Consider the following 17,619-nt stretch of genomic DNA (forward strand, 5'->3'; position numbering starts at 1 on the left):
CAAATTTTTAAACTGAATTCATAGGCATAATCATGACAAAAAGCAAAATGGGGACTATCTGATCCATCAGAACAGAGCGGATTTATAAATTATAGCTCATTAACATTTTGTTCTTTGGGGCAGCAATTGTGAGAGAATACAAAATCTCTGCTTCAGTTTTTGCAGTGCTCATGCAGATTTTCTCGTTGTTATTCTTTTTCTGTTTACACCACCAGTACCAAGGCTGGATTATTTTTATTTTTTTTCTAGTATTTTTTTCCCCCCCTCAATGTGTCTATAGAGAGTAACCATGCCCACCGTATGCTGGCATGTGCTGTAATGTAAATGCACACATAAAATATATTACTATTCATTTATACTATTGGTGTCTAACATTGGCAGGCAGGACTGAGGGCTCTAGAACTCCAGGGACTGCACAATCACACAAGGAGTCAGGACCCCTTGCCCTTAAGATTTAGCAATTGCCTTTCAGAAAAGCTGCCACAAAGACTGTCAAGATGTAGAAAAAGGAAAGGAAGTCAAGGGGTAAAGAATTAAGCCGTATGCTTTTTTTCTTTCCAAAATAATTCTTAAAGTAATGGTTCAAAAGTATCCTGTTTTCCAAATGAGTTACATTTGCTACCTTTAACAAACGTGTAATTAGGAACGAGCAGCGGGTGAATTCTTGCTGGCACCTTACAACATTTTCTAACTTGCAGTTTGTTCAGTAAGTTCTCTCCAGCACCTCCCTCATCTTCTTTACAAGATATAAACTGTGTGGGCTGGGCAGTTTTTTACCTCTCAGAGTTTCTGTTACTGCTGTCACAAATTCAGAATTTTGTTTTTTAACATGTTCAGATTATTGTTTAGGACAAAACATCAAAGAAAGTCACCTTGAACTTGGGAGAGAAGACTGCGAGATGTGTGGCCGCTCCAGGTGCAGTCAGGTTCACTTCAAGTCCTGGGCTGCCCTCCCGAAAACCCTCTCTCTGCTGAAATTTAACTTTATTTTTAATGTAAAACCCTTCCGCATTGCTGAGGAAGGCAACCACAGCCTATGCCAGGTAACTTTTCATATATCCCAGACCACACGAGCACCCTGAAGATAAAAACTAAGATATTGAGTTTGGCTCGGTCCTTTATGTGAAGTTCAGGAGAAAGGAAAGATTGGAAAAGGAGGTCAGGTTCAGGCACCAGAAGGCATTAGCTCAGCATTGTATGACTTCCCACAAGAAGACTGTAAACCGTCATCTTGTAACAATATACAACGGGAACAAAGCTTAAATTCCCACTCCATTGAGATATTTATTTTGAAGGATTAGCTAGCAATCAGCCCCACTTTTTAAATGTTGGAGCTAAAACTGTTTCCGTGTGTTGATTTCTGCATGCCACGCAAAATAAAGGTGGTTCCCAGCAAAGACAATCAGAATAAGAAAAAGGAGGAGAAGGATTTCCTTCTGCAGCTTCTCAACAGCCCAACACGAGCAATTCCAACGATGCCCAGTGCAGATTCCACATCTAGAAAATCCTGCTGTAAATCCCACAACACTCTATAAAATGTTAAAGCCACCCACTAGTTCTGTTTGGAGACTGTTCACAAGAACAAATACATATTATTAATGTTGATTACTTTATCCTAAAGATACAGTTTAATCTTCAGAAGAGGTAGAATATTATACAGCTCTATCCTCTGTTCGTGTGCTTTAATTCAGAGTGACTGTGTTTAATGAAACGTAGGGACTTAGATTATCTGAGTTTATCTTCTTCCTTCACAGTCGTCAAATCATATAATTACCACGTTCCTTCTCAACACTGTAAAGGTGTTTTTTCCCAGTGGAAGTTGGACCCAGATCTGTAGCTCTCAAAAGCATTCTTCAGCTTTCAGAATAAGATTATTTCTGTCCAGCATCATCCATTTGTTCTCCCATCGCTCCTTTCCTAGTTTAAAACAATCTTCTCTGCTGCTTCTTCCCTTCACTGCCCGTGTTAACTCGGCTAATGTAAAGATGAAATAATCCTTCTCTGACAGTGTCTTGCTCAGCTGCCCAAACACGTTACCGCTATTTTTCTTTAATTTGACAGGCCTCTGTTCATCCCAGCGGTGTCTCTTCCAGTTTGAAATCATTTGTCTTCAAGGTGTGTAACCAGAATCAAACACCTGCAGATAAACCCGTATGTCCTTTTTCTCAGGGATGTCTCGCTCCAGAGGTTCTAGGGCTGAATATTTATTCAATCCGAAGGCATGTTATCCTTATGTTCTATTCTATGGCATTTTGTATCACACACAATACACTAACAGCACAAAATAATACGAAGGGGAGATAGGCAATAGAAACAAAATTCAGATTATGACTTCGCGATAGAAATCCTTTCCTGCTGTGGCAGTGAAAGCAAAAACTTCTGGAAATATGTTGGAAAGTCCAATAAGCAAAGCATTGAATAATTAGGGCACCAACGTACTCCTACTGGCTGTCAAGAGGCACAGAGGGAAAACTTTCACATGTAAAAGACTGTGCAGAGCACACAGCTGTGGAGCTCTGTCAGGACAGCAACTGAGGGGGAAAGCGAGAGGAAAGTTGGACTAATTCTCCTCCCGAATGTGGAGCGGTCTGAAGAGCTGTACCCCAACAAGGTGCTCCATACCTGTCCTCTGTGACAATACAGGGGCAGTCCACCCAGCTGCGGGATCACTAATTGGGAGTAGAAGTCACTGTCGCTCAGGGCAGCAACACCTGCCGGCTTCAGTCAGGAAATCAGCACCTAACCCTAGCTGAAGATACAAGCTCTTGAAAGCAGCAAGTTCATCGATTCATGCCTGCGCCCTCTTCTTTCAGGACAAGATGATTTGGTAAATTGTGGCCAACCACTTCAGTAATCATCTCCAGATGTTTGATGCCGCTGAAGGAGCCGCGGATGAGGTCTAGCCTGATTCTCAGACATCAGTTCAGCCTCTGGGTCTGGACGAAGGCAAAGCAGCCGCGTTGAAGACGTTTCAGCCCTTGGGAACATCACAGTAAATTCTCTGAGGCACTGATAAGCTGCCTGTGGATCTTGAAGTAAAGGTGGATGGATTTCCATCTGGAGGGTCTACTGGTTTTGATGTGCTGTGATCAGGGAACTTATTCTGGGGCGATTACCCGTTGCAAGGCCTTTCTCTGGCAGAACTTTACTATGCTTTGTCATGTTTTAAATTAAAAGTGTATTTGCCGAGGGAAAATGAGGCAGTTGTACAAATAATATCTTAGAAGCAAAGTGCATTCTCGGGGTGTGGGCGGTGGGTTTAGCTGTCTCAGCAATCAGCAATACTGTTCTCAGGTTTAATAAAACCACAGGTAACGGCTACCGAGCTGCAGGTGAGAGCAGAGAGCTCGATTCCTTGCCTGTCCCTGACAGCCAGACTGCGGGTACCACAGCAGCAAATTCCCCAGAAGCAAATTTAAAACTTTCAGAATCTTTCCACCGGGCTCCTACCATAGAAACAAAACACTAAGAACACATCACTATTTCCAAAATATTCTTTTCACCGTTAACTGTCCTCATATTCTATTAAATCAAACAATTCTATTTTGAACAAAGCAGTATTTATAATGAAACTTTTTAATAACTACTCTTAAAATACTAAAAATAAAACAGCAGTAATTAATCTTTATTTAAATGGTAATTTAATGTGTTAAGAGCCCAAAACGAAGCTAGTCATTAGCTCAATAGTAAAGACTGCCAGAAGCTTCATTACTGATTAATAATGGAGAACACAGTGTACTGAACAGTTTCCCCTAATCCCACAAGCAACTAGGAACTGAACTGCAAAAACTTTCAATCCTAATAAACTGATTAAGCAACATCATTTTCTTTATAGTTGTTATTACTGGAGATAGCACAGCAAAGTTTTCATTCTGGTCTACACTGATCAAATCTCTATTTTAGAAATGTGTCATATACGTTAACGAAGACTTTTTGTTCTGTAAACAGGTTAAACCCCCTGTAACATACCCTTCCCTCGGGTGACTACTACGTACGCTGGGACAAGGGATGTAGTTACTTCTAATACACGCAACATTTCTGTGATAAAATTTTTGCTTTAAGAGTTTCATTGTTAGTAAAAGAACAGTAACAATATTTAACATAAAGAGATTTAAGAAAGTTTGCCAGTTAATTCCAGCTGACGGCAATTCTTTATCTCGCTGATCAAGACTGTCACTTACACAAACCTTTTTTGCTTCATCCGGTTTCCGAGAGATATTTAATAAACGCAACCACTTAAGATCCAAAGAAAGAAGCAAATCACTGAATTGCTCCCAAGTTCTTTGAATGAATGCAGAAGTACCTGACAGTAACTACTACCATGAACACAGCTACTTAAATGGAAAAAGACATAAAAAGTAAACATTTATGGCGAAACTGTTCTACACCACCTTTGATCAGACACTAGAATTAAACAATATTTTAGAATAATTTCATTTAGAAACAATTTTAAGAGGAACTACCCTCTATAAAATCGATTCCTTCAATATAACCTTAAAGAACAGTCCCCTGAAAATAAAAGAAGAATTCATTGCCACAGCAAATTTGACTTTCAAATCATTAATTAATTTAGTACTTTCAGCAGCTAACTGAAACAGCTATCATTTTTATAAGCCACCAAACTTACTGAAACTCACTGAATATTACCCTAGAACAAGAGCAATCACAAACACTATGCAGTAACTTAAAAGTTGTGTATCATGAACTCTGCTCAAAGCAGCAACATACAAAATATTGCAATATCTATGGAACCGGCACACTATTGGAAAGGAAAGTTCCAGGCAGATCCTTCTAGCCAGGAAAACACTCTTTTTTTTTTTTTTTTTCCCCCTCCATTTCTTCTAATCTACCTGCTACCAGATACAGGATTCAAAAGCTTGAGGAGTGAATGCTTCACATTTCTTTTCTTTTGTATAACGAAGTACAGAGATCAAACATCTGTCAAGCACTGGCACCGATACCACCGAAAGCCAGGCAGGAGGAAGACAATCAAGTAATTCCGGTTAATCTTACCAGTTCATCTATGTCTCGGAAACATTCTAAATATCAATATATATAAATATTAATGAATTTTTGCATATGAGAAAGAAAGTCATAGAAAAATCATCCTAGAAGAGATGTTAGTATTTCAAAATCTTTTTCCCAGACTTGCCATCTACGGTCTTCGTCATCAAAGACACTGGTGCAATTATCTGCTGCACAATTCTGGAAAATCAAACTTGTTTGCTTTTGGGAAGGGATACTTTGATAAGGAATCTCTCTCTCTGCGGTTTTCTAAAGGCACATAAATTCAAACATGAATTTGTGAGTACCAGCATGGCAGTTTATATGTTTACTGTGAATATTTCAAAGGCCTGGTAACATTCCTATTTGTCCAACCGAAAGTGCACTAAAATGTACTGCTGTATAATAATGGCTCCCTTTGAGTAATAAATCTACACCGGCAGAGGACTGCAGTGGTTTCGGGCATTTCTTAATGCACACGTTTGGCAAGAAATGCCATATCTTAATAGAATACCTTAACACTTGGGATGTTTGCAAATGAACATGAGTGGGTCATTTATATAAGGAGAGAGAGCAATCCATCACACAGCGAGCAAAAGCGTATCTGAACTAAACAGGTTACAAAGACTCTGCCTTATATGTGCTCCAGGACCAAATGTGGTTCACAGGTCTCAACTGGTGGAATCACTAGCAACCAGGTATGAAAGACCTGGAGAAATGCTGGGGGAAGAATGAAAGAAAGCCATGTCAACAGTTACAGAGACCATGGTGTATCTCCAGAGTACAGAAATGTCTCTTCACAGCATCAACTCCCAATGTGAATTATTACTCCCCATTTTTGGTGCTGAAGATGTCTATAAAGTTGCGACCCCATCACTCCGCACCAGTTCCTCCTGCTGTCATGCAGCCAACATCCTTCTAGGATCTCCAAGCAATCAGATAGGAGCCTCAATTAAAAAAGCTTATTGTTTTTGTTAACTGTACGCCATTTCCCAGTTGCAGCAAATAACAGAAGCCACAGAAGAGATGACCCTGAGAGACATTCATTTACCACTTACCACCAGGTTTACCTTTAGCATCAGAAACAAAGCAAAGCAACGCTGTGCAAATACACGCCCATAGATATGCCTATAGCTCCAAAAAGAAAAATTATCTCTTACAGAGTACAGATTGTCGAATTAGCTTATTCAAACATGCCTATGTAATCTACAGTAATTTAGTGCATAACGAGCTTTGTTATTCCTAGATAGTAACTGAAGGTTATTTTGAATATCTATAATATCTATTCTGGGGCAAACACAACATTTAGGATGAGACTACACCAGTGATGTACTGCCAGAAAGTCTAATATTAACCTACTCAAATTAAATGTATGACAGATATTTATCAGGCATTGTACCATACAACGGTAAGAACAGCCAACAGAACAGAAAACACTATTGTGCCTGTATCTGGAATATTGTGCCATTCTCTACCTTAAAAAAGGCGAGTGATGGGAGGAGTACCACTGCTGACTGCCAATGGGTGAAAACGAGTGCAGTGTACGCCTCTTCTCTCAAAAATTCACCCAGTGAACTTAGAAAGTCTTCCCAGCCAGGGGGAAACTTCCCCATTTCGCCGCCTACTATTAGAAATGGATGGGGCAGGCGAGGGCGGGAATGGGGCATCATTTGGAAGGGGAGAACAGTGTGAGAAAAGTTTTATAAAGCATGTAAACAAGCACTATTCTGAAGGGCTAGCACCGAAAATATACAAGATTGATTGTGATGAAGCTTCTTGCAACACAACGTTTCAAGCAAGAAACATCTAAATTGTTTGATTATGAGCCAAAGTGAATGTTATACATGTAGGAACTGGGGAGACGGGAGAAAAGGAACAGGGAAGATGAAAAGCATGCATCTGTTCTTTCAAAGTAATTTTAAAACAGTACTAAGGTTTAAGTTAGAAAAAACAAGCATTAGCTAGATACAATTGGGAATACTGTTCTTTGGTAATGTAATTAGGGATGGCAAAGGAACACATCTGAGATTTAGAAATCAAGTTTCATTTAGGTGTAAAGCAAAACCAAAGCTTTTAAAATTCTGAGGGGCACAAGCGTGTGCACACAATGGAGGGAGCAATGCTGCCAAGAGTGTAGAACATATAGTAATTACAGGTATCATCTGGGACATGGAAACATTGCAGCATTCTAAAACAGATACCGCATTTGCACATCCAGTGTAATGGTTGACATGCTAATCCTTCTCTCTCTTTTTCCTCAGAAAAATGCCAATGAAACTCATCAAAATCAGTCCATACATCCTTGTAAAACATTTTTGTTTGCAAGTGACATGACAATAACTAATTAGCAACTGGCAATTAGAAATGCGAAACTATTATAGTTCAACTGAAGGAAAAGAAACAGTAAGTCATAAAAGACAAATGCTTTTCCAGCAATTGTATGAGTCTTTCATAATAAATCTAATAATACTGGGAAAACAATCTGTGCTTTTTACTGGTGTATCTTCTCTGTCAAGGATCACTTAAAGAATTACCAAATTCCAGAAGTGCTTTGTTTTAAAATGTTATTGGCAAGGTAACCTAAGGTTGAAAAAAAATAAATAATAAAAAGTAACGTTTTCCTTCTGATAAACCAAAGTCAAAATTAATCAAAAGACGATAGGAAAAACTAACTTCTTTCACAAGTTAAGTACAGAGACATAACTGGAAGCGAACCCAGAATATGGTAAACATCACCAAAGCAGCACTATTTCCCATTACTTTTCCTGAAGTTGTATCGCTACCTTGAAGTTCTCTAAATCAAGACTTAAATCATACAGAAGTTAAATAATTTAAATAGCCGCCTCCCCTCCCCTCCCAGCTTATTAATCATACCTTAATTTGTGCAAAAGGTCTGTCAAAGTTTCCAACATAAAGAAGACCAACATTCTGGGTGAGCAGCCTAAAAAAATGAAAAAAAATCTTTTAAGATATCACTTTACATCCATAAGGTGGTTTTTTTCTGCATCTCCAATAGCTGTTACTGAACCCCGGGAGGGTAACAAGCTTCATTTCGACAGCAAGAGCTACCTTCAGCAAAGCTGATTACACAATTCTATTTGAACGGCTACAAAAAAAGGAAAGACACGCCTTAAAGATGGATGCACATCGGGAATTTGCGTTTATGGCGCAAGCAGCTCTTCACCAAAATTATTTCACAGGATTCTTTGTGATGGATGTCACTCAGTAATATGGAAGAACGGCAGGTATGTGTCTTTTCTATTTATTAGAGAACATTAGAAACCAATGGACAAGAGAAAAGACTTGTAAACACACATTCAGAGCAACAGGCCTAAGAGTTAAAACAGATTAGAGCAAATAAAAATAGGCACAGTAACACAAAAATGACATCATTACAAGAAGACAAATAATAAAGAATCTCTGCCGTATTGTCTAATGGCTTCCTAAATAAAAAGAGCCCCAGATGCAGTTTGTGCCTGCTGTTCTCATCGCATACACCACCAAGATCCAGAGGGACAGTGGGATGAGTCGACTCAAATGACTGTTGGTACTTCTGAGAAAGAGTTAGTTGGATTTCTGCAGAAACCTTGCACGTCCATGTTATTACCAGACAAACTCCAAATCCCGGAGGAGCATTAGGGTGCCCCTGCTATCAACAAGCAGACGAGAACACCACCGGCCGGTGCAAAGGTTAGGAGAGCATCGTGCTGTTCAAACTGGACAACCATGATGTTCCTCTTCGCTAAGCAAAGGCACGGTGGTCATCCCCCCAACTTCAGCAGCTCCAAACACCTTGCAATGAAGTACGGGCACCCCATGAGGAGAAGTCATCAATGACAGACCATCGAAAGAGCTTCTGTTTTGACTAACAGTGACATTCAAACCCAATCATACTCTTCAGTAGCTCCAAGTTTTCATAAAGCGTTTGCTATTTTATATTTTCCTTCAATTTTATATCCCGTTCCCATTAGCAATAAGGCCTCGCATATGGATGAAATTTCCCCCTAACTAGAAATAACCAGAAAATAAGTAGAACTGTAGGCACCATTCTGCTCAAGTCTGACACTGAGACGTCTCTTTCTTTATATACTTTTAATTCATAGCGAGTTATATTTTTTTAATATATATATAAACTGGTTTTCATTTTCTAACTAATATCTCATCATCTCCAGGCCTATTTTCATAATCAAAAAAATCCCTGAAGCTTAAATAGCAGTAAATCATTGCTTTGCCCTTCAGTTCACGCAAGGTACACATCTTGGTATGATTTTGATTCTTCCCAGTTCTGACAACAATATGGCATATATGACCTTAAACTGGCTCCCCAAGAGTGGGAACTGGCCTAACTTGACAAAATGGCCAAGTTGAAACATTCACGTACATAAAACAAAAGGAAGAAGTGGTGTTGAACTGTGTATCACCTTCAAAAATCCTTTTGTAATTAATACCTTATACAAAAATTTTCTGGGCGTTGACAGAAATACCCAAAGGAAGGAAAGACCAGTAAGACCCAGTAAGGATCAGGGCAGATCAGTCACGGTACAGACAGGCAACTGGCTTCCTCCCTTCGCCCATCAGTGTGCCTGAATCCGTCGGGAAGACCAGTACTGACATATGGAAGTCAGGATGAGCACATCAAACTCACTCTCAGTCACAATAAGTCAAATTAATTCAGAATGCAGGTCTTCTAATCTGAAAAAGCCAGCATATTGATGAAATCTTCTCCTAGGACTGTAAAGCAAACTCGGAAAATATTTAAGGGTTTTCTAAATGAAAAGAAACATATGGGAAGTAATTAGCAGAAAAGGTTAAAAGAGAAATCTGTAAAAAGGATTCAGGGTATGTCACCAGATTTGAGAGACGGGCACTTTAAAGTGAAAAAAAAATATATATTTTTAAAAAGAACTGCACATCATTTTTGTAAGGCAGAAAAGAAAAAAAACCTAAAAATCCACTAGCTGTATTTCTAGTAAGGGACCTAAAAAGAGAAAAGACATACAGTGTGATTATTCCCACGTGGTTATTCTTCACACTGTTTTCTTTACCGGATAGAAATGTAGGACCATTAAAAATCTGAAGTAACAAACATCTAAGGAACCTTAAGATTTATCTTTCCAGAAGACCACACAGCAGTTTACACTGGTTAACTTGCTATCACGGATGTGCACCCAAAACCTGCAAACGTACTCCAGGAATTGCCTTCCTTAATAAGACTGATTCTGACACAGAAGAAGAAGCTTATCGTTATTTATTCACCTTTCATTGGCCAAGTTGGATGAGGTGTTGGAACAACCTGATCGAAGGTGTCCCTGCCCATGGCACAGGGGTTGGAACTAGATGATCTTTAAGGTCCCTCCCAACCCAACCCATTCTATGATATCAGCATAATCTCTGTATTTCAGAGACCAAGCTCACATGGAAGAGTCTGCAGAGATAAGTAGATTGCGGCAAGAGTCACTGCCGAGGCTCTGGACAGGCCACGCTACTGCAGAACAGTGAACTCGGCGTGACTGATCTCTCAATTACCATTAAGATGTACTCCTCAACTTTCAGGAAGTTCAAATTATACCTAGTCATTTTTATAGTTCTCCTTCACCACAACAGCAGGCTGCATTATTTTTAAATACCTAAAATTAACTTTATACCATAGACTTCAGCATGTCTGTCTAAATTGATACAGACATTCTCTCCTAATGCTCTCCCCTTTGCCTTTGAAGACTTTCCAATGCTAAGCAGGTTTGGTTTTAAGCTCTTATATGTCTCCTTATTCCAATGTCCTCTTTTAAAACGTCAATCTCCTATTTCTTACCTAATTTCACAGTTGCACAGTTCTGCTTTCTAAACTCCCTCAGTAGTACTCGACACCTAACCCCACTAACAGCTGGACATCGCCTGTAATTGGCCAAAATCAATACCAGCCTATGAAACGGTGGTGACAGTTTCACAGCACAATGACCACCTTTGAATTTCACGTTCAAGTAATTACCTTAAAATTATGAGAAACAATTGTCAAAAATGCAAATACCCGCTGGCACTTCAGTACATGTATTTTAATTTTACTGGAAAACATGTAGCGTTATACAAAGTTGCCCCAACTGATCATACTAGCTTATAGATTGACGTGTATGTTATTTGTGTCTCTTCCATTCAACACATCATCAACACTATTCCCATTGTTTTCTGTAAGCAGAAGGAAATAAAGGTCACTCCAAGAAGCAGTGGTTCTTTAATATGTGCTGTCCATATGGAAAATCTCACTCCCCCTACTCCTGTCCCATATACCCAAGAGAGGAGGCTTCTAGCCCTATGTGCCTATTTTGGGCTGTATCATTATGTTCCACGCAAAAAGTATAAAAACCCAAAAAGTATCAGGACGAACCATTTCTGACTTTTGCCAATAAAACGCCAAGGTCTTAAAAGCCTTGCCAGTACCAAGAAAACGCTACCATATCGTTACCACCAAATGCTCTATTTTCTGCCTCCAGAATCCTAGATTTGGTATCTTCTGGGATGCAAAACACACCCGTGTTTCCAAAATCCAAGCTGCAGGAGCCAGGCACTGCCTGCCTGTGGGGGAAGCTGACTGCGGGACTGGGCATGGACACAGAATCACAGAATGGTTTGGGCTGGGAGGGACCTTAAATCCAAGAAAAAGTAGAGGCAACAGTGATGCGAGGGGGGTAAATGCAAATAAATATAGGGGAGGATAAAGGGCTTGGGTGAAAGGAAACTTGGAATAAGGCAGAGTGAGACAGTGGGGAATGTGGGACACAAAAGGGATGAGAGGTATAAAGGTGTGACAAAGCAGCCCTCTGGGTTGGAAAGCTTTGGAGCAGAGCTCTGGGCTGGAGAAGACTGGTGGATTAGGGCTACGGGAGCAGCGAGGACCTATTTATCACAGAGGTCACAGTCCCACTACCATCACCCCCCTTCCTACCGCCTTTGGCCACGGGAAGTAGAGTGACCTTTAGATATGGACTTCACGAGGGCAGCACAATTCAAAGAAGCCTGATCACTTCATCTTCTCCACACGTGGCCTGGTCCCGGTAACTCACGAAGAGCAGTTTTATGATATGAAGGTGGGTATTTCAAGATATTCTCGTCAAAGATTCAGGCACAGCCCACCGACACACCAGTGCTCCAGCCGTTAAGTAGTACTTTGTGAAGGCAGAAAGTAGGCGTCAAATAGTTCCTCCGTGTCTTGTGGCAGGTGTGCCTCGAGGATGCCACTTCAGGTTTACCTGAACCCCAAATGCTGACCCCTTCAGACCCCAAGGGTGGCCTTGAAGGTCACCTCGAAGGTTTGCACCACGCAAACTGCGGAGCTGCAAGCGTAACTCCTGACCTGTCATACACCAACCTGCTGGGAGTTTCTTTCTGGGCTATCTGGATCCTAGTGCTGCCGTGCAAACTACGGAAGGAGGTTTCCAGAAATAAAGGAGCAGGATGGAGCCAGGAGCCGCCGCCTCTCACAGGAGCAAGTTACTGCAGATGAGCGGGACGCGGTAACTTGCTCCTGTGCGAGGCAGCAGCTCCCGCGCTTGCTCTCTCGCAAGACCGGTGGCACATGGCACGGGAACACGGACTGAGACTCGCCGCTCTAGGTGACAACACAGAGGCTTGGAAAGAAGGGAGTATGGAGTGAAAAACATGACGTGTGCAGCAGAAGGGCTGAGAAGTAATGGGTACTGGAAAGGTGGAATGAGCTGATGGAAAATGATGCACAATGGAGAGGTGTATGGGCTTGAGCTGTCTGGTTTTTCAGGATGGAAGCTTCCATGAAATGGGCGGTGGTAGGGCTGCAGAGCTGCCTACAGCAACGCTTCAGCCCTTGGCTACCTCTATGAAACAGAACACTTAACTTCTTCCTTAAATTTCCACAAGAACAGTCATGCAAGAAAACTTTTCAGTATAAGCCATTCCAGTAAAGAGTAGACAAAGAAACTGTATGTCTCATTTAGGACATTCTTCCTCAAATTAGAGCACAGACTGAAAAAAAAAGCTACGAGGAAACAGGAAAAGATACTATGCACAGCTACAGGTTACACAGTAAAAATGCAAAAAAACCCTTGGGTTTGAACTCAAGAGGGAGAAAAAGTTGGGAAAGGATACAATCAAGTGTTAAAAAAGAGACGGTAAGCAATTTTAAAATGCAAAATTCATCTCTGCAATAATAAAAACCACAAAAAAATGTAAGCAAAACCTTTTCATTCAGTGAATTCTCAATTTGCAGAATATCCCAAGCCAAGCTAATGGTGATGACAATTAACATAAAACTGTATTCTAAGTGATATTCATGGGGAAAAATGCAGTGGATGGCACAAACTACAGACTCGAATTTAACACCCTCAGCCTTCCCACATATTACTAAGCATGCAGCTTTCTGAAACGCATGCAACTCAGGCAAAAATATCAATGTTATGTGCTAACTGCCCTTCACAGGAAAAGCTCCTAATGCATAATACCTGAAAGGCTTCACGGAACTACCTCAAGTCCTACAGTAAATCACTGTCTGTCATTGACTATCGATAACAGGAATCTAGGAAGGAACTGATCCCTGAAAGACATACTTCCACGGAATAACGGCTCCACTGCTATATACCAACCCCAATAAAAATTACATTCAGAGTGCTCAAAACTGCAAAACGAAGCGACCTCATATTTGAGGTAATAGTCTGCAGGTGATTCTAGATCATGGTCAAAAAGAATAAAGTGACCAATATCAAGGTTTACTTTGAGTTAGGAGGGTTTAATTTGCATTATTTTTGAACAAGTGTTTGGTTGTAGTTTTTTCTTGGGGGGGATGTTTGTACAAGAACGCTTTCCTAGAGATGGGGAGATTTTTCAAGAAACATTCTTGCGCTTAAAAAACCACAACATTAGATGTTTCCAAAAGCACTTCCTTTTGTTTGCTGCGTTTATGTCTAGCACTGATAATATTTTAATGTTTGTCCAGGCTTTGCCTTACAGGCAAATCACATAAAGAAGCATTTTGACTACATTTACATATAACTTATCCATAAAAAGTAGAAAGGAAACGTAAGTAGAAACAAAAAGTACCCATTAAACAATCATGCCCATTCCTTCACCAATGGAATATTATTCCCTGTAGTATAACGAGCAATTTGGCCAGGCTGGCCATAAATTATCTGAAAAATGAGGCTGCTTGCCATTTCCTTTGGGAGATTATTACGTAGTCTGAGAGATTTCACTATTAGAATCTATTTCTGGTAGTAAACGTCAATTTTTCTTTCTGAATATCATCCCTTTCATCTCACTGAAATATAGGACAGGAGCTAGGAATTATTCCCAATTTGCTGAAAGACCTGCCTGACACAGGCGGTGCTGCAACTCTCCCCAGATTTATCCACGGATCACAAAACCCCGCAGCGGACTCACTGGAACGCTGTAAATCCACCTTCTAGTCTAGGACCCCATTGGGTCCTTTCACCTCAGCCATTTTTAAAAAAATATAACAGAGCCCACAATACTAGCAAATTCAGCATCCAGAATTAAATGAAGAATTGACACCACAACGTGAAGCTTTATGCCAGGAGACTTCAGTAAAACAAGAAGTCTAATTACAGATATTTTAAAGTCAAAACAAAGACATTTTTAGTGTCTCGGGAGCTACTTAAGAAAAATGGATTTCTAACAGCAAATAAGATATAGAAGAAATAAATGAGAAAATGGCAAAAATATCTTAAGTATATCAATGTACAGAACTGGTTAAAAAAATTCAGTAGATTCACTTGATCATGTGGAAATGCAAGGAGCAATGAAGGAAGACTGCTGAAAAGTTAGTGGATTTGTTTTTTCCCACTGAAAAAATAAAGGCATCTAGTCACAAACACCTTTTTTTTTTTTTTAGTTACCGGAGTGAAATCCCTACAGAAATGGAGGTACTAAAAGAAAAGGTCTGAGGATATACTGATAATTAAGGTGAAATATATCACCAAACCCTGATGCAACATATCCAAGATTTCTGACGTTCCTTAACACGGGGGGTCTGAACTGCTATTAAAAAAACCCAAGTCAATCTTTAACATCTAAATAGGGTAATTTTTGCAAGCTTCTCTGAGTCCCGTCCTTTAGCAGAGCACTGGTCAGCATGCCCACCTTGGCCACGCACGGCGATGCTGCTCAGGAGGTTACACATCCCCTGCATTCACACTGGGGCTGCATCTGCCTTCTCTTTTGATCATTTTAATGAAAGAGTGCTTAAAAAGGAGTGGGGGACAGGAGAGGCACCACACTGACATAATCGATTCAGACTGCCAAAAGGCTTCTGTTACACTCTCCCACGGTAATTTATTTTTTAAAAAATAAAACTAGGCAGCAAGTACTTTCATATGGAAGAGGCTACTTACTGTTATGGATCGAACCCTGATTAAGAGACTGGGCAGGCAGAATAAATGGTCAGTTTTCATCTTGGCAAAGGCCAAGTGACTATTCAATTTATGAAACAGGTTGTTTAATATATTTATTAGTAATCTGAAAAAGTCATGAACAGAGAAAGTTTGCTGATGAAGCAAGTTATGAAGCAAAGGCTGGCAAGTTTAGCTAGATTACAAAGTTCATCACTTTGAAAGGAAGCTGATGCCATATTTACAATCACCCTTACAACTTTAGCATCACTTTCCTCTGAGGTGAAAGATCTGTGCTCCTGTGTGTATGAATTAGGGAAAGGTTTAATTTAACCCATTTAATTAAGGAATGTATCATAATGTGTATGAACCTGGCAACTGGAAATCTACTGTTTCCTGACATTCAAAGGCTTGACTTTGAAGCTCATTGAACTTTCTTTCCACGTGAGGTTTTGTCCTTCCTTTGTCCTTGGTCTTTCCATTTTTAAAATAAAAAAAACCAAACAACCAAACCTCTGTTCTGCATAACTATTGTAAATCATCAGAGCAGAGTTCGAAATTGAAATATTCAGCAATTTTAACACAGGTTGTTACTGCTGAAAAACCAGGACAAAGAACTGGCAGGAAAGCTACCACGGGGTGGTCTCATCTGGCTATAACCTCCCCCATTCTGCCCTTCATTTCTCAGCGCAGCTGCTCCAGCACTTCTCTGGTTTTCCCAGCGCCCTGCACGCTGCCACCGAGGTGGTGGCAAGACCTCAGGGCATCCCCAGACTTGGCAGCTTACACTTCCAAGCAAAAGAAAACAGGCCACTCTGTAGGTCGTCCAAATTTAGAGAGAATTCCTCTGCAGTAAGGTCAAGACACTTCTGTATCCCATGGACTTGACTATCATATATCAAAAATCTGATGAATTATGGATTATCACAGATGGTTATCACAGAATATTTTTGGTTGGATGGAACCTTTGAGATCATCGAGTCCAACCAACAACAAAAAAAAAAAAAAAAAAAAAAAAAAAAAAAAAAAACAACCCACCAAAACCAACAAAAAACCCCACATCCCAAAATCCCAGAACACCAAACACCAAAACCAAACCAAACCAAATGCCCACAACCACACACCACACCCACCCACCAACAGACACAAACCAACAATCTCGGGCACTAGAGCATGCCCTGAAGTGCCACGTCTACACATTCCTTAAATACCTCCAGGGATGGCGACTCCACCACCTCCCTGGGCAGGCTGTTCCAGTGCCTGACCACCCTCTCAGTAAAGTCATTCTTCCTAATATCTAATCTAATCCTCCCCTGCCGCAACTTCAGACCATTTCCTCTGCTCCTGTTGTTATTCCCTTGGGAGAAGAGGCCAACACCCACCTCTCTACAACCTCCTTTCAGGGAGTTGTAGAGGGCAATGAGGTCCCCCCTCAGCCTCTTCTTCTCCAAACTAAACATGCCCAGTTCCCTCAGCCTCTCCTCGTATGACTTGTTCTCTAGACCCCTCACCAGCTCGGTGGCTCTCCTCTGGACACGCTCCAGCAGCTCAATGTCCTTCCTGTAGTGAGGGGCCCAGAACTGAACACAGCACTTGAGGCGAGACCTCACCAGCGCCGAGTACAGAGGCACCATCACTTCCCTACTCAGAGAAATTCCCTATTTCAGAGAAAATATTGTAAACCACTCTGAAGCACAGCGTAAGGCATCCTGAGTAAACCAGTTGGCACCGGTATCCTTTTGACGGATCAGAGATATAATCAGTATTAAAATTCCCACCTTCTTATTAAAGATCCTCGCTGGGAAGGCATCATGAAAGAGCACCCTTAGCCATATGCACGTGCACTGCCAGCCCACTCCCACTGATTCTGTTTCTTCCTCTTTCACCACATCACCTTAATGATTTATTCAAAATAAATACTTTATTAATTAATCATGTACAACCACAGAAATGATCGCATTACAGTCTACAAACCATTTAGGCACGGGTTCATGAATGAAGCACGTAATGAGCTACCAAGTCTTTGTCCAGGGCTGGGAGTGATGCGCACCCAGCTGCCATCTACCCAGGCACAAGTGCCACCAGCAGAGCGCATGAACATCCACCCGTTACGAATACATCCGCCACCCAAAATAAGGTAGGGAAAAATATCAGAGACCTCATGAGCTCTTCTGAATGCTTCGCTCTCATTTCTGAAATCCGCACGGGTGGTGCAAGATTTAGCTCCTCTGTTCATGATAAAATTGAG

General features: G+C 40.8%; 1 protein-coding gene across 2 annotated transcripts in view; it reads right to left on the minus strand.

Moving 5' to 3' along the window:
• RNGTT (RNA guanylyltransferase and 5'-phosphatase) overlaps positions 1-17,619 on the minus strand; it is a 174,316-nt gene that overhangs the window by 26,716 nt on the left and 129,981 nt on the right. For both annotated transcript variants that reach the window (XM_074150422.1, XM_074150423.1), the window contains one exon: positions 7,879-7,945. In XM_074150422.1, coding sequence (XP_074006523.1) covers positions 7,879-7,945 — 67 coding nt within the window. The remainder of the gene's footprint in view (positions 1-7,878; positions 7,946-17,619) is intronic.

This window comes from Numenius arquata, chromosome 7, assembly GCF_964106895.1.
Source record: "Numenius arquata chromosome 7, bNumArq3.hap1.1, whole genome shotgun sequence".
Taxonomy (NCBI): Eukaryota; Metazoa; Chordata; class Aves; order Charadriiformes; family Scolopacidae; genus Numenius; species Numenius arquata.